This window comes from Sciurus vulgaris (assembly GCF_902686455.1).
Source record: "Sciurus vulgaris genome assembly, chromosome: 7".
NCBI classification, from domain to species: Eukaryota; Metazoa; Chordata; class Mammalia; order Rodentia; family Sciuridae; genus Sciurus; species Sciurus vulgaris.
The window spans coordinates 83,258,183-83,280,709 of NC_136467.1; the positions used below are offsets into that span (position 1 = coordinate 83,258,183).

At 32.7% G+C, this 22,527-nt stretch overlaps 1 protein-coding gene across 1 annotated transcript in view; it reads left to right on the top strand.

Annotated features, from left to right (window-relative positions):
- Positions 1-722: 722 nt before the first annotated feature.
- Positions 723-22,527, top strand: part of LCA5 (lebercilin LCA5) — a 41,034-nt gene continuing 19,229 nt past the window's right edge. Inside the window, exons 1-2 of the mRNA XM_079146526.1 lie at positions 723-1,410; positions 5,554-6,083. Coding sequence (XP_079002652.1) covers positions 1,212-1,410; positions 5,554-6,083 — 729 coding nt within the window. The 5' untranslated portion in view covers positions 723-1,211. The remainder of the gene's footprint in view (positions 1,411-5,553; positions 6,084-22,527) is intronic.

The window sequence follows — 22,527 nt, forward strand, 5'->3', positions numbered from 1 at the left end:
GTGAGACCCTGTCTCTAAATAAAATCTAGAAAGGACTGGGAATGTGGCTCAGTGGTTAAGCACCCCTGAGTTCAATCTTTGGTACCAAAAAAAGGAGGAGCAGGAGAAGGAGAAGGAGGAGAGTGGGAGGAGAGGGCGGGACAACAGTTAAAGTCTTAATACATTTTTTTCCAACCTTTTTTCCAAAAACTCCATGGATTTTTCCTGATGATGGCAGCTCTGGCAACAGTGTGATTATTTTGAAAAATATTTTAATAACATGAGAGCTTTAAAAATGTTACCAGGATGAACATTTTTGTATATCATTTGTATTGCTTTTTTGGGTCTTATGTATTTTGCCTATTTACCTTTTGACCTCATATTTTTCTTAGTTGATATAAGGTATTTGTATATTACAAATGGTAACCATTTTCCTGTTATGTTTGAAAATGCTTTTCATCAAATGCCTTTTAAGTAAGTTTTAAAAAATATACTTAAATTTTACATTTTTTTGTAGTCAATATAAGTATTTTTCTTTGCATTTATTAGCAGGTTTGTTCTCCCTTCCACCAAAAAAAAAAAAAAAAAAAAAAAAAAAGAACTGGTGGTTATTGCCCTGTTAAGATTCAGGTTTTGGGGCTGTGGGGCTGTGGCTGTGGCTCAGTGGTAGAGTGCTTGCCTGGCATGTGTGAGGCCCTGGGTTTGATCCTGGGTTTGATTTATTTATGTATAAATAAATAAATACATAAATAAAGTCATGGACAACCAAAAATTATTTTAAAAAAAGATTCAGGTTTTGTGTTTATTATAACTTAAGATTCAAGGGAATCAAATTAATTGACACTTATTCAGGTACTTTATATGTTATCTTCTTTCTAGGTCATGACAGAAACTGTCTTTTCTCCAAATGCTGTCAAAAACTTATGTGTGAAAATAGAGAAAAATTATAGCATCTTGTAAAAATTATAAGTAGTATATTATTTTGCTTTTAGTATTTTCCATTATAATTAACTGTAGAAATGTATTCCATGACTGTGTGATGAGTCTTCCTTTCTCTTCTTTAATTGTAGGGAATAAAGTATATTCCTGGTTGCTAATGTGAATTGTGGACTAAGTATATACTGTGGAGAAAATAAATTGAACAGAAATAATACTATGAAGACTATGAAAATGATCTTCAGTGTTGTCATCAATCTGTGAATTTATGTGACTAGAGACGATTTTTCAAAACAATGGGGGAAAGAGCGAAAAGTCCAGATGCTGATCAAGAAAGAAAAGCAGACAAACACCATTGCTCTAATTATTCCTCTGATTTTGGAATTACATCCCAGTCTTCTGGTCAGTCATCGCCAGTCAGTCCTTCTTCACCTACAATTATTAAGGGAAAAAATACTAAAAAACAAGTATCAGATAACCAAGTATATTGTCAATGTAAGTTTTCTTTAAATGAATTCTGTGGACCTAGACAATTATGTACAATACTTAAGGAAAACTTGTGTGAATAAAAGTCTTCTATTAGTATGTATATTGCTATATACATGGATATAAGCTGATTTAAATTTTTAATAGGCTGTATTTTGATAAATTGATATAAGCCTTGCTTATGGGTCTGTTTCCACTGTTTACTATTCAAAATCATGCATTATATACAAAAGAAGGTAGTGTAAGGCTACTTACTGTATATCCTCTTCCTCCTGAGTAAATGCTTATTTTTGGATCTCTAAGGTACTTCCTGTAAAGGCAAAACCAAGACAAAACCTACAAAACAATTGTACTTTTCTGTATCTTCTCTTTCATAAAGTAGTGAAAGGCACTGATATATTAGTAAGGGGCATTTTTATAGTTTGAGTGAAATTATTTACCCTAGGTAATCTATTGCTCACTTTGCAAATTTGAATTAAAACTAGGAATATGATTGGAATTTGGTACTATCAGTTTAATTTTTTTCATTAAATTGTGTTATAATCTCCATTATCATCATTAAAATATTTTTATTATTAAAATTTATGAGTGAAACATATTTGTTACATCGTGTTATATAATCTATTCATTTTAATAAGTCTCAAGAAATCTCATTGTACTGAGTAACGATATGTAAGGTTGAGAAGAACAGCATAGAAAAATATGGTAAGGTATGTGAGGTAATTATAGTATGCATTTAAAAAGTAGCAGTTATAATAGCAGTAGCTTAGGCTGGTAATACTTTCTATTGCAAGGCAGGATACAACTAGAGATTGAAAGAATAATGGGCCATATCATGAAATATCTTGCATCCTATGAAAATACAGTATAATGAATGTCTGTTTCTGTGGGGAATAGCTATTGAAAAGATATATGCATGGGTATAGTTTAATTTACTTTTATAAATTTTTACTTTGAAAAGTAATGATACATTAAAAACTACAAAGAATGTGAATCCTTTTTGAACGCAATCTTTTCATGGATCCCTAATTCAGCTCCTGTCTGGCTCTTCAGGGATGTCCTTACTTCTAACCGTTGAGTGCCTTTTCTTCTTTTTTCCCCCCTCGAACACAATGCTTTTTTTGGGTCATAAGTAGGGGGTCCCTTTCTCCAAATCTGTTTCATTTGAGGGGATCTTGATAGTGTCATAGTTGAGAGCATGATCTTAAGCTTCTGTTTTATAATTAAGAGCAAATATATTGTAGGATCGAATCTTAGAAAATGTCTATTATTCCTTAGAAATAATTTACACACCTAGGGTATTATTGGTAAGAAATACTTTAATTTTTTCTTCCTTCCCCAAAAGCCACTTAGTAGGTCACCCAATTAGAGTCAGAACTTTGTAAGCCTTATCTTATTTGAGAAGATAATGGAGAAAAAGATGTGAAAAATGTTTCTGTATACTGAGGTTTAAGTTTAATAAACTTTTAGTAACCAGAAATTTTCAATTATCATTTTTCTTCTGACTTGTATTGTTTTCTGCTTTCCACTGTCTTTTTGAATTAAAATCTGTCTACCTTAGACCAAGCAATAGGACCGAACTGATATTTTTCTTTGAACTCCAAGTTAATTTCTCTCAGTTTAAATCGCCACCAATGTAGATTAAACTAAGGAAAAAACAAATGTAATGAAAGCAGCATCTTAAACACTTGAATTTGCAGGTTTATGTGTTTGAAAGTCTTTCTTCTTTTAAATTTTCAGGAAATTTTCTTTTTTAAAATAAAAATGATACTATTAGAATTTCTTTGTATAGTAACATTTAATAATAGCTTTAGTTATACATGTTTGTATGTTACATATTTATTATATGTATTATATTTATTCTTTATCAGTAATATAAATATGTCTTGTTTTTTTGTTAAATGCAGTTTATTTTACTACATTTTTAAAATGAGTCTTATTTCATTTTTAACAACTGAAGTAAGAAGAAAAAAACCAACTATTTTTCTGCCCACTTTTTGATAGTGACATAAGAAGGGAGAGAAGAATGACAAACACGAGAGCCAATTATCTTTCTTCTTACTTCTATTAATATTATATTTCATCTTGATTTGAAAACTATCAAGATGTGTCAATCCAAAAGTGGAGTATATAGTGCAACTCAAAATTCTGCTAGCTCAGTTGTTGAGAAAAAAAGAAAATTTAAAAATTGGACGCTCCAAATTCAAAATTACATTCTGAAGCAATGTTGAAATGTATTTCAAGTCACAAATGCAAGCAACAGGTGCCATTTTATATTTATCTGTAACCACATTAAAAATAGGAAAATGGGTGAAATTAATTTTATTTAACCCAACATATTTAAAATATTATTTTATATACAGTAGTATAAATCAGTGGACTCTTTTGCATTTTTAAACTGTTCAAAATCCAGTGCATATTTCACAGTTATAGAATATCTCAATTTGACTACCCACATTTCAAGTTTCTCCAAAGCCATATGTGGCTAGTGTCTGCCATATTGGATAGATATAGTTTCAATTAGGCATTCCCGCATCCCCCATTTCTTTTTATTACCACTTTCTTTTCTGAATCCAAACATTAATATAGCTAGAATTCTAAATCAGTGTATATTCAAAGCAGTTTCTGTGAAATTTTCATATGTTTGATGAAACTTTATAATGTTTAATTTTAAAAATTAGTTATTTTTTTCTTGTTTTCTTACCGAATCAGGTATCCATGGTGACACAGGGAAGGGAAGGGTTGAATCTTCCAGTTTTTCTTTTCTTTCCTTTTTTTTTCCCCCTTTTACTCCTTGAGAAAAAAAATAAAAAAATGCAGTCACCTCAGTTAAAGTTCATTATCTTAACACCAGCACATTTTCAGATGATTCTTTTAAAGTGCAGGTACTCTGTTTATTGAGACTTAAGTTTAATTAACTCTTAGTAAAAATAAAACATTCTAAATTTTTGAGAATGTTATGATTTCATATATAGATTTTTAAAGATTTCATATGCTTTTTTTTAGGATGTGTTTTTTTTTTTCCTGTTTTCAAATTATGTTGATGTCTTTGATTTGAACATCACACAAAATAAATTTCCTAAGAAAGTGTTTAGAAACACACCTGTACTACTGTTTTTTATTTTTATTCACTAATAAATGGGATGTAAGTTCTTATTGCTAACTGAATATTCTGGAGAAATTCTTATTTTACATGCACACTTAACAACAACCAATTTATGTATATGGTGTTATCTTCATCCTATGTGTTGGGAAAATAGAATTGAAAAAGTTTAATTGAAGTGCCCAAGGAGGTTATTAGGTGGTAAATCTTGAGTCTCAGATTTTCTCACTATACAATACGCTGTTATTCTGTTTCCCAAATGAAGAAAAGGAGTTGTAATAAATCTAGAGAAAACATAGTTTCATGTAAATAAGAATTCCAGCTGAGCATCGTACTGCACACTTGTAATACAGAACCTCGGGAAGCTGAGGCAGGAAGACTGAGTTCAGAGCCAGCCTCAGCAGTTTAGCAAGGCCCTAAGCAATTTACTGAGACCTTCTCTCAAAAAATAAAAGATTGGGGATATGGCTAAGTGGTTAAGCCCCCTTGAGTTCAATCCCCAGTACCAAAATAAATAAATAAAAAAAAATAAGGATTCTAATTCCCTTGGGATAAATGACTTAAATATCACAATGTTTTGTACAATGTTTATTTTATAGCATGCTCATGCTAATAGTGCCCATGTTTGAATTTTTACTTCCATCTCATCAAGTTAAAGGTGGCTGAAGCCTGATACTACCATCTTTTTAAGCAGTATAGAATAACCTTTATAAACCGTTGGTATATCATTTTCCTTGTTTTCCCCCCAGTGCTGGGGATTGACCCCCAGGGCCTTGCACATGCTAGGCAAGTGGGATGTCATTTTTGATGGATAGAAAATTTCTTTCTTAGAAGATCCCAAACTTTCTTAATAGAAATATATTAAGAGCTGTATTAAGGAAGTAGGTGCCTGAAGCAATTGTTGGAGCTCAAAATAAAACCTGATATTTAACTAAATATTGGAAAAATCCTTTTTGAAAACAAAAACAATGTTATGGACCCATGTGTTTAGATGAAGAAATGATACTATATTTGTATAGCTTTCACTTTACATTATTACTCTTTTTTAGCCCCCAGGAAACCGAGCCCTAAGGGTCTATCAAACAAAAGAGGAGTCCAAGTGGGATTTCGTTCCCAAAGCCTCAATAGAGAGCCACTTCGGAAAAATCCTGATATTGTCACAAAACGGGTTCTTTCTGCAAGACTGCTAAAAATCAATGAGTTGCAGAATGAAGTATCTGAACTCCAGGTCAAGTTAGCTGAGCTGCTAAAAGAAAATAAGGCTTTGAAAAGGCTTCAGTACAGACAGGAGAAAGCCCTGAATAAGTTTGAAGATGCAGAACATGAAATCTCACAACTTGTAATTCGTCATAACAATGAGATTACAGCACTCAAAGAACGCTTAAGAAAATCTCAAGAGAAAGAACGAGCAACTGAGAAAAAGGTGAAAGATACAGAAGGTGAACTATTTAGGACAAAATTTTCCTTACAGAAACTGCAAAAGATCTCTGAAGCTAGACACCTACCTGAACGAGATGATTTAGCAAAGAAACTAGTTTCAGCAGAGTTAAAGTTAGATGACACCGAGAGAAGAATTAAGGTAAAATTTTCATGGCTTTTAATTGGTGCTGTCTTAGGTTGTTTCTCCTTGGGCATTTCATATGCTCTGATTAAACAGCTTATTACAGTTTCACATTTGTTTATAAATGAAAACAATTTTTACTATTATCCAAATAAGAATCTTACTTGGATACGATCTTAAGTGAAAATTTAAGATTGTATAATTAAGATCAAGACGCCAAAGATTATATATGTTAAAAAGTCGCATATGGATTGATGAATGTTTAATTCCATGGATTGTAGTCATTTGAGGGAAAAATTCTTATTTGGTTATTTGATCGTTTCTTTAAAATTGAAAATGATGCTATCATAGTAAGGCTACATAAAACTGACCTTTTAGGACTATCACATAGGAAATCCTCTGATTGATGATTTCCTTTTTCATGCATTTGTGACTAATGTACATAATACATGTTTTGGGGCAAGGTTCCTCCTCCCCAAAATAAAATCCTCACAGAAGAGTTGATGGGAGAATATTGAATAATTAGACTGAGAGTAAAAATCTTTAAAATTTTTTTTTCTTTCTATGGAGAGAGGAGGAAAAAAGAGTCATATTTCATGACTTTCATACATGGAACTCATATTAGATTGCTACTTGCTATATAACAAACAGAAACCTCGAGTTGGATTCTATTATTTAGAATTAGTAAGTAGTTTAGAAAGCAAAGGTAAGCAAAATATATGGGAATAATGTCTGCTGTGAGAGCTTTCTGATCAAAAAACACTCAGAATTCTAAATAAATTAAGTTCTGTACTATATTAATTAGGTGTTTTTAATACATGGAGTGTTATAGTACTTAGTGTGTACAATATTCATGGCCATATACCAATGCCATGCTCAGGGACAGTGGCTTATTAAATACAGTGTGAATCAATGGCCAGAAAAGGTTCCTAGTTTATTCTCTAAATTTTGCAACCATTATTTTCTATTTCAGTGCATAGAAGGTAATCCTGTTATATAGGTTCCACCAGTGATCAATTGGAAGTGCAAAGCAAATATAAGAAAACTTTTTTTCCTTAGGGTTACTTACCATGAGGTGTGATGGGGACTGAAAGCAGTTATCACCATACTATATATAACTGGCACTTGAATTACTTTTTAAAGGGAAGTAGAACGTGTGCTACATAATGGATTTTTAAATTAGGAATAAAGAACCCAGAATGCTAATTAATATACATGGTAAATAAATAACAGAGAGAGAGAGAAAGAAGAAGAAAACTACATATATAGAGAAAGAAATTGCAGTGCATGCATACATACACACACCTGTAAACTGCAGTTCTCTCTTATAGTCAGTTATGAAGGGAGTTGACAAGTGGTGGAGGAGAGAGAAGAAGCAAGGAGGAGGAAAAATGGGGTTAAGTTTGTGGATTCAGAGTTGTAGATGAAGGAAATCATAGGGCTGTTCACTTGGTAGCATGAAAATCTCTATAATGATTAGTCTGAAATAATTAACCATATAGTGTCCTGAGTCTTGTTTTCATATTGGGTTTTTAAATGCTTAACATTTTAAGTTCACTGTAGATGGGCATGCATGTGTAAGAAAATTATATAGAAAGATTCCATATACTTCTTTTCTGTTTTTGGGGTGGTGCTGGTAATTGAACCCAGGTCCTTGCACATGCAAGGCAAACACTCTACCAACCGAGCTACATTCCCAGCCCCCATATACTTTTTATTTAGTTTTTCCCATTGGTAACATGTTGTAATATTCTGGTCAAGAAATTGGTTGTGATTCATTAATATAATCCATCAAACTTATTTAGCTTTTGCTAGTTTTATTTTGTGTGTGTGTGTGTGTGTGTGTGTGTGTGTGTGTGTGTGTGTCGTTATATGAAATTTTATCACATGAACAGATTTGTGTGACCATGATCACATTCAAGATACAGAATAGTTTCATCACGGGATCCTTTGTGTTACCCTGCTATAACCGTAGCTACCTCCTGCCTTCCCTTAACTTTTGTGGCATCCACTAATCCATTTGCCATCTCTATAGTTTTGTCATTTCAAGAATGTTATACAAGTGGAATTATACAGAATGTAACCTTTTGATGTTGGAGGATTTCACATATACACTTATCCAAGTTAAATGTGTCAGTAGTTTCTTTGTATTCCCAAGTATTAGTTCATGGGATAGATGTGCTGCAAATGTTAGGATGTATCCTGTCGAAAGGCATTTGATTTATTTCCAGTTTTTGACTATTAACTAATAAAACTGCTATGACAATTCATGTGCAGATTTTTGTTTGAACAAAAGTTTTTATCTCTCTGAGACATATACCTAAAACTATACCTGCTGGGTTGTAAGATAAGTATATGTTTGGTTTTGTATGAAACACCATTCTCTTCTAGAGTTAGTGGTACTGTTTTACATACTAGCAATATCTAAGTGTCCATTTCTCCACATTCTTGTCAGTGTTTGGAGTGCATGCTAGTTTTTATCTTAGCCATTCTAAGAGATGTGTAGTACCATCTCATTGTGATTTTAATTTGCATTTTCCTAATGGCTGATGATGGATAGTCTTTTTATGTGCTTATTCAATCTCTGTAGATCTGTTTATTTTCTTTGTTTTGCCATTTTTCTAATTGGATTATTATGCTTTTTCTGTGGATTTTTTAGAGTTCTTTATATATATATATATATATATATATATTTTTTTTTTTTTTTTTTTTTTTTTTTTTTTTTTTTTTTTTTTGGAGGGGGAATCGGTACCAGGGGTTGAACTCGGGACACTTGACCATTGAGCCACATCCCCATTCCTATTTTGCATTTTATAAAAAGACAGGGTCTCACTGAGTTGCTTAGTGCTTTCCTTTTGCTGAAACTGGCTTTGAGCTCATGATCCTCCTGCCTCAGCCTCTCAAACCGCTGGGATTATAAGCATGAGTTAGTTTTTTATATATTGTTGATACATCAAGTTCTTTTTCAGGTGTGTGGTTTATAAATATTTTCTCCCAGTCTGTAGCTTGTCTTTTCATCCTCTTCACAGTCTTTTGAGGGAAAGTTTTACATTTTGATGTGTTCAAATATATCATATTTTTCTCTTATCAACTGTGCTTTGGTGTTAGTTCCTATCCCTGTTGCCTCAAAGATTTTCTCTTGTGCTTTTCCCAAAAGGATTTTCCTCCAGCTTTACTGAGGTATAATTGACAAAAATTTTACACACACACATATTTAAGGTATACAATATGGTGTTTTATAAAGGTTTTATGTTTTTCATTTAAGTCCATGATTTATATATTTTTTTTATTGTAAACAAATGGGATACATGTTGTTTCTCTGCTTGTACATGGCATAAAGGCATACCATTTGTGTAATCATAAATTTACATAGAGTAATGTTGTTTGATTCATTCTGTTATTTTTTCCCTTCCCCCCACCCCTCCCACCCCTCTTTATCCTCTATACAGTACTTCCTTCCTCCATACTTGCCCCTCTCCCTAACCCTAACTCTAACCCTAACACTAACCCTTCCCTCCCCCCCATTATGTGTCATCCTCCACTTATTAGCGATATCATTCGTCCTTTGGCTTTTTGAGATTGGCTTTTTGAGATTAGCTTATCTCACTTAGCATGATATTCTCCAATTTCATCCATTTGCCTGCAAATGCCATAATTTTATCATTCTTTATGGCTGAGTAATATTCCATTGTATATATATATACCACAGTTTCTTTATCCACTCATCAATTGAAGGGCATCTAGGTTGGGTCCACAGTCTGGCTATTGTGAATTGAGCAGCTATGAACATTGATGTGGCTGTATCTCTGTAGTATGCTGATTTTAAGTCCTTTGGGTATAGGCCAAGGAGTGGGATAGCTGGGTCAAATGGAGGGTCCATTCCAAGTTTTCTAAGGAATCTCCACACTGTTTTCCAGAGTGGCTGCACTAATTTGCAGCTCCACCAGCAATGTATAAGTGTACCTTTCTCCCCACATCCTCGCCAACACCTGTTGTTGCTCGTATTCTTGATAATCGCCATTCTAATTGGGGTGAGATGGAATCTTAGGGTGGTTTTGATTTGCATTTCTCTTATTACTAGAGATGTTGAACATTTTTCCATATGTTTGTTGATTGCTTGTAGATCTTCTTCTGTGAAGTGTCTATTCATTTCCTTAGCCCATTTGTCGACTGGATTATTTGAATTCATGATTTATATTTTGAGCTTAATTTTTGTGCAGAGTGTTGAGATTTAGGTAGAGGTAGTCGGCTCTTTTTGGGGGGTTCTGTGGATGCCCAGTTTGCTCTAGCACCATTTGTTAAAGAGGCTATTCTCCCTCCATTGAATTGCTCTGACACCTTTATGAAAAATTAGTTGGACACATTTTTGTGGGTTTCTATTCTGTTCTGTTCTATTAACCTATGTGTTCATCCCCCTGTTATTACCATACTCTCTTAATTTAGGTTTCATAGTATGCCTTAATACCAGATAGTGATTCCTCTCATGTTACACTTTGTTTTAAAATTTTTAGCTACTCTAGGTCCTTTGCCTTTCCATATAAATTTTAGAATAAGCTTCTTTATGTGTACAGACACCTTCCTGGGATGTTGATATGAATTGCATTAAACAGATCTGTGAAGAATTGACATCTTTACTATATTGAATCTTCCAATTCTTAAACACAATATGTCTTTTTTTAGGTTATCTTCAATTTCTAGATGATCTCAATTCTTTCTGGGTTAAAAAGTTACTTTTGAACTTTTTCAAATTTCAAAGCTTCTGTTGTAAAAAATATTTTTACAAAGGGCTGTGAATGCTTTGTGCACACAGAGAAATGACTTGATTTTAGTTTATTCCCAAGTTTTAAGGTTATTGGATTTGTAAGTTCTGAGCCTCCAATTTGAATTAATAGATCTAAACTGCTTTCTTTCTGCAGTAATTGAAATTACATCGGAATCAACATTTAATAAGCAATTATGAAGTTATTTTTCTGAAATCAGCAATCTCACTTCCACTGTCACACCATAGTAGCTCCCTTCTGAATGGTATAACCTTTGCAACCCATCTGAGGGCAGTTATTCTCTACTCGAGCTTGCCTTTTCAGACTTCCTAAAACCTTTGGCTTTTAGCCTACTAAGTATAGTTATATCTTTCATAATCTCAGTAGTCATTCCAGAATTTGAAATAGATTCTATTGAATTTCTTACTTGGCTTTGAAATCTAACTTTGATTTTATGCCTTATTCAATTTTCCAAATTTTATTTTGTCCAAATTAATCTTTTTTCTTCTAACAGTAGGTTATAGTCATTACCACTGTTTGGCTAGGGGAAAAAGCTAAGAGCTTGTTTGTGTTGTTTCATTTTGCAAATTAACTCAAATGGTAGGAAGACCTAATCTTGAAATTATGGTAACATCCTAATAGTGTTCTTTCTAAGATCTGTGCTGTTCTCTCCTAAGGATGACTGTCTGTTTGATGTTCAGTTTTGTATTTGTTTTTCTTTTGGTGTAGCTTTCTGTTTTAAAGTCTTTCCTTAAGCTGAAACTTATGGCAGGCAGCTTTGTTTATAGCTTATCTCATATCTAGGAAGTTTCCAGTACAACTCTTATTCCTCTCATTGCATTTTATTCTTTTTTTTTTTTTTTTTTGCATTTTATTCTTAAAGGGAGGGGGAAATTGGCATTCTTCAAGTGTAAACTAACTGAGCTACAATAAACCTTTCCTCTGAACATCAATTTGTAAGTTGGGTGAGGACTCATTTTGTTAGTTGATGGAAGTGACAGAATGTGTGGATACTGAGTAATTTAGCAGTACAGTAGTTTAGAAATGGATACATGGTTAGAAACAGCCAAAGGTGTAAGTGGAGACAACCTCATGACAATTGTGTTTCCTCCTATAGGAATCAGCCCACCGGTGTGATAGGGTTTGTTTCAATCCCAGGACAATACCAGGAATAAAGAACTACGTGATGGGGTTAACTTTTTTGAGTTCTGTACAAAGGATAAGCAGCTATATATTTTTTTATTTAGAATTGACTTCATACTTTATTTTGGCTTTTGTTTTGACAAATATATTTATTTTTTCTCAAAATAGTATTTTTATTTTTTAAAAGTTAAAAAACATTAACTGATACATAAAATATAAAAATTGTGCATATTAATGAGGTGTTGTGTTTTGATACATGTATGCATTACATAATGTTTAAATCATGTTTAACCATATTTATGTCCTCAAATATTTCTTTATGGTGAAAACTATTAAACTCCTTTCTTCTAACTTTTTGAAATGTACAGTACATTATTGTTTTCCATAGTTACCTTACTAAACAAAAGCATACCTCCAGAAATTTATTGACTAGAATCCTAAATTATCAGTCACATTAACGTTTATTTAATATTTTTATACATATTTAATACTCAAAACTGCAACATATACACAACCTAACTTTTAGAACAGAAAGCCATTTTCTAGTTATATAATGTAGTGATTTTCAAACTTTTGCTCCAAACACCTAGTTGTATTCTTAAAAATTATCCAGGAACCTCTCCAGTAAAGCTTCTGTTTGTAGGTCTATCTATTGCTGCTTACCACATTAGAAATCAAAGTTGAGAACATGTAGAAATATTTCTTTATTCACTAAAATAGAAGACAACTCATTACATATTATAAAATCTTGTATCTTTCCCAAACCAAAAATAAATCGACTGGCTCATTCCATATATTTGTAAATTTTTTAAATATCTGGGTTATCAGAGGACAGCTGACCCCTCACATTTGCTTCTGCATTCAATCTGTTGGAGTATGTTGTGTTGATAAATGTGAAGAATATTCAGCCTCACACAGATGTCTGTAGTAGTTAGAAGATGGAGGAGTATTTTAGTAGTCTTTTCATATAACTGGATATTCTACTTTGATATTACACCAAAATGTAATAAGTGATATTGCATCTAAATAGTTACAAAGTTGATGGGAAACTGCATCAGAACTTAGTATATTCAGTTACATTAAAACCTATTGGTGTCTAATCTTATTTGATAGAATGTTTTATCTAGGTGTGATTTCATAATATTACACATGGGTCATTTGGAAAATAGTAATTCATTGAGTTATGTAGATTTTTAAATATTTACATGTTTCATTATATAATATCATGTCATGTAGTCTTTGGAAAAGTCCACTATATTCATGACACATGTGAGTGAAATTAGCAAATAATATTATTCTAAAATACTTTTGATTTTGAAGACCCCTAAAAGTATCCCAGAGATCTTTGGGGGTTACTACACCATTCTCTGAGAATCACTGATTTAACCTAAGCAGTTCTTTGTTAGCATTTCTTCATTAGTGATTCCCCCATATGCAGTTTCTTTCATGACTACCCAACTCTACCATCTCATTCTGGGCCTGGGACTGGCCTCAAATAGGGGCTCAAGGTAAAGGTACCAATTCTGTCTTAATCCTTTTGTGAAAAAGTTTTCACCTTGTCTTCCTGATGAAGAATGCTGTAGCAGATTAATAGCTATAACCAACAACATGTCATAAAGGAAAAATCATGAATTGTAATTATCATAAGAATCCATAATCATTAAGTAGGGAATTATCTTCTAAGCTTTATGAAAAGATTTAAAAATGTAATTATGTATACATAATTATTAAGAGAACTCCAGTAAACAGTAGGATATACATTTAGTATGTTAAAATTCCAACTATACTTTTAACATCATGGCACAGAATGAATTACATTTTGGGAAAAAATAATGAAACTCTTAAGATTTTATCTCTTTTTAGAAATTCGTAAAGATTTTGGGAAGTGGTTTGCATATCTTAGAACTCAGGATCAAAGAGCTGTGAAAAGAAGTTTGATAGATTTTTTTTCCTATGAGCGACTGGCATTCAGATTTCCTTGGCCTCAAAGCTACCCTTATGTATTTCTTGTTAAAATAATGTTCCTCACTGTAAACCATTTTCAAAAAGATAATTCAGCATTATCTTCCCTTTACTCACTGGACCAAGTAGGGCCATTTCCTTTCCTCTTTCTTTGCCATGACTTACCTCCAGTTCCTGGGGATCTGCTCTAAAAAATTTTCTGCCCTTTTGTCCTTCCAAAACCCAAATCTGGAAGCCTTTGACTCACCTACCTGTTCTGAGTTATTTTTAACAAGAGCAGCTAATTAAGACAGAAAATGGAGGTCAGCCCAACAGATCAGCTCTGTTCTTGTCCTACTCTGTGTGTAACTCCTCTAACCCCCAGGTTTCAGTTGATTTGTCTGAGGAATTAAATGGTATGATTTCTGAGGTGACTTTCAAATCTAAAATCTGAGGAGTTCGAAGTCATGCTTTTAAAACTTTCATGTACCAAAAGTGTTTTTAGTGTGGTGCATTCCCCTCTACCAACACCAAAATTAAGGAATGTTGGAGAGATGAAAACTTCCCAATGTTGAAAACAAATTGCTTGTAAAATAAAATATCATTCATTGAGATCTTAAGTTTTACAATATAATAATCTAAGGAATTACTAAATTTTATATATACATGTATATATACACATACATATAAATAATATATATATAAAGGCAGTTTACATTTCTGGAGGAAAAAGATTTTTAATGAAATTATGAAATGTTACCCAAGCAGTAAAATTTAGAATGATTTCAGAAATTGACTTTTTTCAGGGACCTTAGAAACTACCCATTTATTTTTAGACAGTTACTAAAGCAATTTTATGTTAATGTTTAAGATAAGGTTTTGTTGAAAAAGTAATACAAGCACTAAAAAATGGGCTTAAAAATTCAAATAATACAAAAAGGTATGCAATGATGACTTCTATACTGTTTGTAGACCCATTTTCAAAAAATTCTTTGAAGAAATTGCCTATGCAAGCTTGTATCTGTATATTAATGTCATGTTTTTCATCCTCTTACTAGAGGTAGTAGCAGGTTATACATTGCTCAGTATGTTGTTTTTCATTGAAAAGTATTTTTTGGCACTTTTTACATAGCATGGTGTACATATATATCATATACACAAACTTGCACATACAAAGTCAGTTTCATGCTTTTTATTTTTTTATTTTATTGTAAACAAATGGGGTACAACTTGTTTCTCTGTTTGTACATGAAGTAGAGGCATACATTTGTGTAATCATATATTTACATAGGGTAATGGTGTTTGATTCATTCTGTTATTTTTCCTTTCTCTCCCAAGTTTCATGCTTTTTAAAAGTTTTAAAAGGTGCATACTAGTCTGTGTAGATATGTCATAATATGATGAACCTTTGTTTTTAATATATCGGTTTCTTGTTCTGGAGTAGTATTAAAGATGCATGGCATTAAACATAGTGTATATGTGTGTGTGTGTGTATATATAGATATATATATAGATATATAGATATATATATATATATAGAGAGAGAGAGAGATGTATATTAATTACAATGGAAATTCCTAGAAGAGGAAGTCCTTGTCTCAGTAAAGCATTTTAAAATCATCTTTGGTTACTTGTTCATAAAAGGTTTGTAAAGAGTACTATCGGCTAATGGTATTTTCTTAGAGCAATTAAAGTTAAAATTTCCTATTTTGGGAGGATTAAATTGGTCTTTCTTGTGATTATTTTCATCAAAGAGATTTTATGAGTAATAGGTTCCTCTGATAGTACTTTTTCATTATTTTTAATAAGTAATAAAATTAAAATAAGTAATTAAAATTTTGGCTATTTTATCAGTATCTTCTGATGAGATGATTTACAAACTATAAAGGAACAAATCATTTTTTCAGAATCTTTCATATGCTTATTCTGCATTTGTGATGATTTATTGAGCATAGGAACCACCTCTGAAATGTTTTATTTTCATTACTAACTATAGTAAATACCATGGAATAAATTCTAACTGTTGGAAGACAAAAGTTCAGAGTAAGGAAAGAGTTACAAACATTTTAAGGAAAGCAGGTTTCATGAATACAGGGATAAGACTCACTGTTTAGGGTAGGCTTGTGGTGCAAAGAGGATGCATACTATTGGATTATAAGTTTGCTTCTAACCTGTCCCACTCAAAAGCACAATAAGAAAAGATAGCTCATATACATGAGCTCCGTCTCCAGATTCAGATAATTATATCCCAGAGGACTGAAGAGCCTTGCAATGTGATTTCTGATCCTTTGGTCAGTGTACTTTCAGGAGTTAGGAAGACTATAGGAGGGTTAACAGAGTGAGAAAAGGCAAGTACCAATGTTTTTAAGAGTAGCAGAGATTAATGTTATATTATGAATTAGTAGCTTAATGCCAATCAGAAATTTTGGAACATGTTTTGGAAATTATTGCTAAGAACTGTCCTTTATTTTACTACTTTAGATTGGTTCATGAAGATGTATCTACTATATACATATATATATATATATATACACATACTATGCACCTATATTCTTGTACTATATACTACATACACACTATATATATATTTATATATATATATATATAAAACATGCATTTATATTTTACAGCTGTATATTATATCTACTATAGTCTAGGGGATATGTTGTATAGTCGATACAATATACACGGTATATAGTTAATATTGTCTGTCATGTTTTTTTTTTAATTCAGTAATATGGACTGATTGAGAATAATGTTAGAAAGCTTCATAGTGCGATCTTTAACTGTACCCAAATGGTCAGATACAGCTGTCAACTGGAGAGAAAGTTTCTAGGGGGTTGCTTTGGGCTACCATCCTAGGTCCTATTCCTTTCAGTTTATTGGTGAATTTCACCAGGCTCTTAAAGGACAAGAACAAGTCTCATTTGATTTTGTGTTCGTAACATCTGATAGACTAGTTGGTATAGAATTAGTTCTTTTTAAAAGAATGAATGGATGGATGGATGAAATAAAGTGGCATTCACGACAGCTTCACTAAAAGGAGGAACCCCCAATTTGATGAATGATAACATGAAGATTGAGTTGGTCTCCCTAAGCTCAAAATCTGGCCTCAGACAAGCAAGATAGAATTTGAACTGGTTAACTATTAAGGCTTCATTTTTAAAAGATTTGTCTTAACGGGTATCATATATGAACTCCTGACTTGAAAGTAATTCAGGTTTTAAAAATATATGACAGTTTATGAGCATAAAATCATATTGCTACTTAAAAAGTTAATAGAAGGGAGGGGAGAAATGCAGGGGAGTGATATTGGCCAAATAATATTGTTATATTGTGTGTATGTATGAATATATAACAACAAATCCCATCAATATGTACAACTATAATGCACCAATAAAAAATGAGGGGAAAAAAAGTTAATAGAAGAGAAAAACAAGTGTGGTGGCGCTCTATTCCTGGGAGGTAATAGTATCTATAACTTTACTGGTCAGATTACATCTAATAACAGGTACCAAATTTTAGGTAACAAGCTGACATGTAAAGAGCAACTAGAATAATCATTATGTTGAAAATGGCATAAGAGAAGCAGTGGAATAAATATGGAATCATGGATTAGATTGGGGGAAAATAACTTTATTACATAAAGGCCTGTTGCATGGAAGAGGGGAAATAAATCTGCTTTTTGATGTTATTTTAAGTCAGTGCAAATCCAATGAATATTACTAGTTTCCACTCATTTATAAGGAAGAGCTTTCAAATAATTGAAATTGCAGAGGTATTTGTGTAGAGGCAGGATGTTCCTCTTGTGGGAATATCATAAAAAAACATTTCCAGAAGCTAGGCCAGTGAGATAAGCTCCAGTCTCCTTTCTTATACTAAGGTCTGTCTTCAGAACTAAGCTTAGAAAAATACTGAACAGGCATTAAACAATTGAGATGGATGGTCCTGTTTTTTTTTTTTTTTTTAAGAAATATGTACAAAACTTTTAATGAGGAAAAATACACACACATCTAGAGAAGATTTTCCATGTAAAAAAGTTTGAGAGGCAATAAAAACTTATACAGCATGTCTATAACACTTAGTTGGAACAAACACATGACCATCAAGACAAATGAATTGCTGCTTATTTTTAAATTTGTGTTATTTGCTGATTTTTTTCATCAACAGATTCAACTTTGTGTGTTTACTAAATATATCATGGTATTTTAACATATACACACAAGGTAAATGACTAAATCTAGTGAATTAATACATGTATTATTTCATATAATTGATACTTTTGTGCTTACAAAGTATTGCATTCATTCTAAATAGTATTTATTAAGAACCTAAGGGGCTGGGGATATAGCTCAGTTGGTAGAGTGCTTGCCTTGAAGCACGAGGCCCTGGGTTCAGTCCCCAGCACTGCAAAAAAAAAAAAAAAAAAAAAGAACCTAGTACACTACACTCATTATGTGGTACAACAAAGGTCTTGACCTTCTTACTCCTATTAAAATAAAAATTTTCAGACATTCAGTAACAATATGCCAACATTCCACAAAACACAGTATCTGGTGACCACAATTTTATTCTTAAATTTCTAACTTCCACAAGTGAGTCATATGCTCCTGCAACTGACTTTTGTGTCTGCCTTATTTCACTTAATGCAAGGACCTGCATATTCATCCTATGTCACTTTAAATGACAAGGTATTTTTTTCTTACGGCTAAATAGTAATAGTGCATAAACACCACATTTTCACTCATCAAATCATTGATGGGCACAATAGATTGAGCCCATATCTTGACTATTGAGAACAATGCACTGCACACAACTGTGAAGCTAACTTTTCAATATCCTGATTTAGTCTCATGGATACATATTGAGTACTGACATTTCTGGATCACAGGGTCATTCTACATTTAATTTTTTATATGAGGTCCTTGGGATTCAGCTATACAACTGAACTACAACACAAGCCCTTTTAAAATTGTTCAAGACATGGTTTTTCTAAGTGTCTGTGATTTGCCTCAAACTTGAAATCCTTTTGCATGCCTCCCAATTAGCTGGGATCACAAGCATTTAACACTGTAATTTCCTATTTTTTATTTATTTATTTAAAAAACTTCCAGGGCTGGGGCTGTAGCTCAGTGACAGAGGACTTGCCTAGCATTTATGAGGCACTGGGCTCAATCCTCAGCACCACATAAAATAAACAAACAAAACAAAGGCATTAACAACATGTATCCCATTTGTTTACAATAAAAAAAAATATATATATATATAAAAAAAACAAAGAAAAAAACAAAAACAAAAACAAAGGTATTATGTTCATTTTCCAAAATGACTATTTAATATACTGTTGGTTTGTTTGATGGACAGATCAATAAAGATTAAGGTAAGCATGGCTTAATCAAAGTAACAAAACAATACATTTGGAATTGAATATTAGGATAGTGAGAGTTATGAATTATCAAAAGCACACTAAATAACAATTTGAAGGAGCTAAATTAAGACAAAAATGTTTACTATAAATAAGCAGAAATTGTATATGTGAAGCATTCCTTTAAAAAGTATCTGAGAGAGGCATACATGGTGAGCAAAATTGTAATCCTAGCAACGTGGGAGGTTGAGCAAGGAGGACCCTAAGTTCAAGGACAGTCTAGGCAACTTAGGGAAATTCTATAAAAATTTAAAACTATAGAATATATAAACAGAAGTGCAATATATATAATAATATATGAATTATAGATATAAGTATACATATAATAAAAATATATAAAGGGTAGTGGGAGAGGAATCGAAGCATGCCACTGTGAAAATCAATAAACCACGTTAAACAAGTAGAAAAAACAATGATAAGAAATATAAAAAATAACTTTCAAGGTAGGAATAGTGAGTTCTTCACTTTTAAAAATTAATTTGATTATAAATGCTTTGTTACAAAACACAAATTAAGACAAAAACTTGACTAACAGAATTAAATCTAAAAGAAGGAATCAAGTCAGTTTTGGGAGAGAGTGTAAGGAGAAACAGAGCATGGCCTGCTCCTACAAGTGTCTCTGGGGTCCTCCAGCCCTAGGTAAGTGAATGAGCAAGGGATCTAGAGACAGGTTGCAGCCTCTGCCCTGCAGACCCCCTGGAGTTTCCACTGCACTGCCCACTGGCTGGCCCAGTCTGTGAAGGACCTGCAAGCCTCTTTTCTTCCTGGATGACAAGATGGCTGTGAGTGCCATGACCAGCATGGCCAAACTCTCAGTTCAAGCAAGGGGTGAAGGTGAATTGTAAAATAACAATTGACACACAGATTTTGAAGATTAAGCTGGGATCAGATGGAGCTCTGCCCTCTGATGTAAATGATGTAAATGTACATCCAAAAAGACCAAGTTTCTGTAGTTCTCTAACATCACATCTCTATATAAGTTTTGCTGAGCAGGCTGCAGGCATTCCCACTCCTCTTCAGTAAAATCAATGGCCACATCCCTGAAGGTCAACCATTCCATTTCTTAGTGCTCAGGAGCCAGGCTTGCTCCTTGGGGATCTTCAGCAACCGCACAGCAGAACAACTGGGTACTCCAAACCGTGAGAGTGAATCCTAGCGCCGAGTCTGGTCCTGTTTTAACAAATAAAATATTGTTATTTAAGTGTATATTATTTTGTTAATTAGTAAAAATAAGGTAAAATCTGTTATCCTTTTAGTTTATAAAAAATTGTTATTATTAATTCTTTATTTCTCTCTGTTAAATAGTAACAATTCTGTAATATTTCCTTTTGGAAAAAAAGTTGAAGTACCTTAAAATTTTTGTCTTGTTTCAAGACATTTTGAAATTTATACTAAAGTAGTAGGGAAAATACCCCAAGTCCTATCAACCAAAGGTAATAATATTTGCATTTTCTTCTTTTCTTTATTTAGTAATTTTTTATTTCTTAAAGTAATTTTACTTTTTCCCATATATGGAATATTTTGAACATATGGAAAAGAGATATTTAAAAGATTAATGTTCCTACTTGATATTTTCCTACTTTTGCCTTAGAACTTATTTTTAAAAATAAGATGTTAAAGTTCCCCTGTGTACTTTCTCCAAACATCCTTCTACTCTGCCCTCCTCAGAAGTAACTACTTCCCTAAGAGTCGTTAGACGTTACCTTCCTAACCATTTTATTTTTATTTGAACATATTTTCAGAAATATTTTTATTTTCCATAAGTAGTACATGTGCATTAATAAGTAGCACAAGTTCATTTAAAAAATGAAAAAAACATGATTTTTAAATTTTTTTTTTATTTTTACAGACAGCATTTTGATTCATTGTACACAAATGGGGTACAACTTTTCATTTCTATGGTTGTACATGATGTAACTTCATACATACCATTTGTGTAATTGTACATAGGATAATGATGTCTGTCTCATTCCACCATCTTTCATACCTCTACCCTCTCCCCACCTCATTTCCTTCTACATAATCCAGAGTTCCTCCATTCTTCTCTTACTCCCCACCCCCAGTATGTATCATCATCCACTTATCAGGGAAAATATTCGGCCTTTTGTTTTTTGGGATTGGCTTATTTCACTTAGCATGATACTCTCCAGTTCCATCCATTTATCTGCAAATGCCATATTTTAATCTTCTTTATGGCTGGATAATATTCCACTATATATACACCACAGTTTCTTTATCCAGTCATCTGTTAAAGGGCATCTAGGTTGGTTCCACAGTCTAGCTATTGTGAATTGAGCTGCTATAAACATTGATGTGACTGCATTACTGTAGTATGCCGATTTTAAGCCTTTGGGTATAAACCGAGGAGTGGGATTACTGAGTCAAAAGGTGGGTCCATTCCAAGTTTTCTGAGGACTCTCCATATGCCTTCCAGAATGGCTGCACCAATTTGCAACTCCACCAGAAATGTACAAGTGTGCCTTTTCCCCACATCCATGCCAACATCTGTTATTGCTTGTGTTCTTGATAATAGCTATTCTAATTGGAGTTAAGATGAAATCTTAGGGTGGTTTTAATTTGCATTTCTCTAATTACTACAGATGTTGAACACTTTTTCGTATATTTATTAATCACCTGTATATGTTCTGTAAAGTGTTCAGTTCCTCGACCCATTTATTGAATGGGTTCTTTGTATTTTTGATGTAAAATTGTGTACGTTCTTTATAAATTTTGGAGATTAGTGCTCTATCTGAAGTGCATGTGGAAAAGATTTTCTCCCACTCTGTAGGCTCTCTTTTCACATTATTGTTTGTGTCCTTTGCTGAGAAAAAGCTTTTTAGTTTGAATCCATCCCATTTATTGATCGTTGCTTTCATTTCTAGCACTTTGGGAGTCTTGTTAAGGAAGTCGGATCCTAAGCCAACATGATGAAGATTCGGGCCTACTTTTTCTTCTATTTGATGCAGGGCCTCTGATCTAATTCCTAGTCCTTGATCCATTTTGAGTTGAGTTTTATGCAGGGTGAGAGAAATAAATGAAATAAAACATTCTTACCGCTTTTAGCATCTGAGTGTTTATGCTTTATATTTCCATCCATTAGTATGTGCCACATTATGTAAGTATTCACCTGTATGTGTGTATGTGGAATAATTATTTTAAATGATAAATTGTGTTGAATTTCATCAAATGCTTT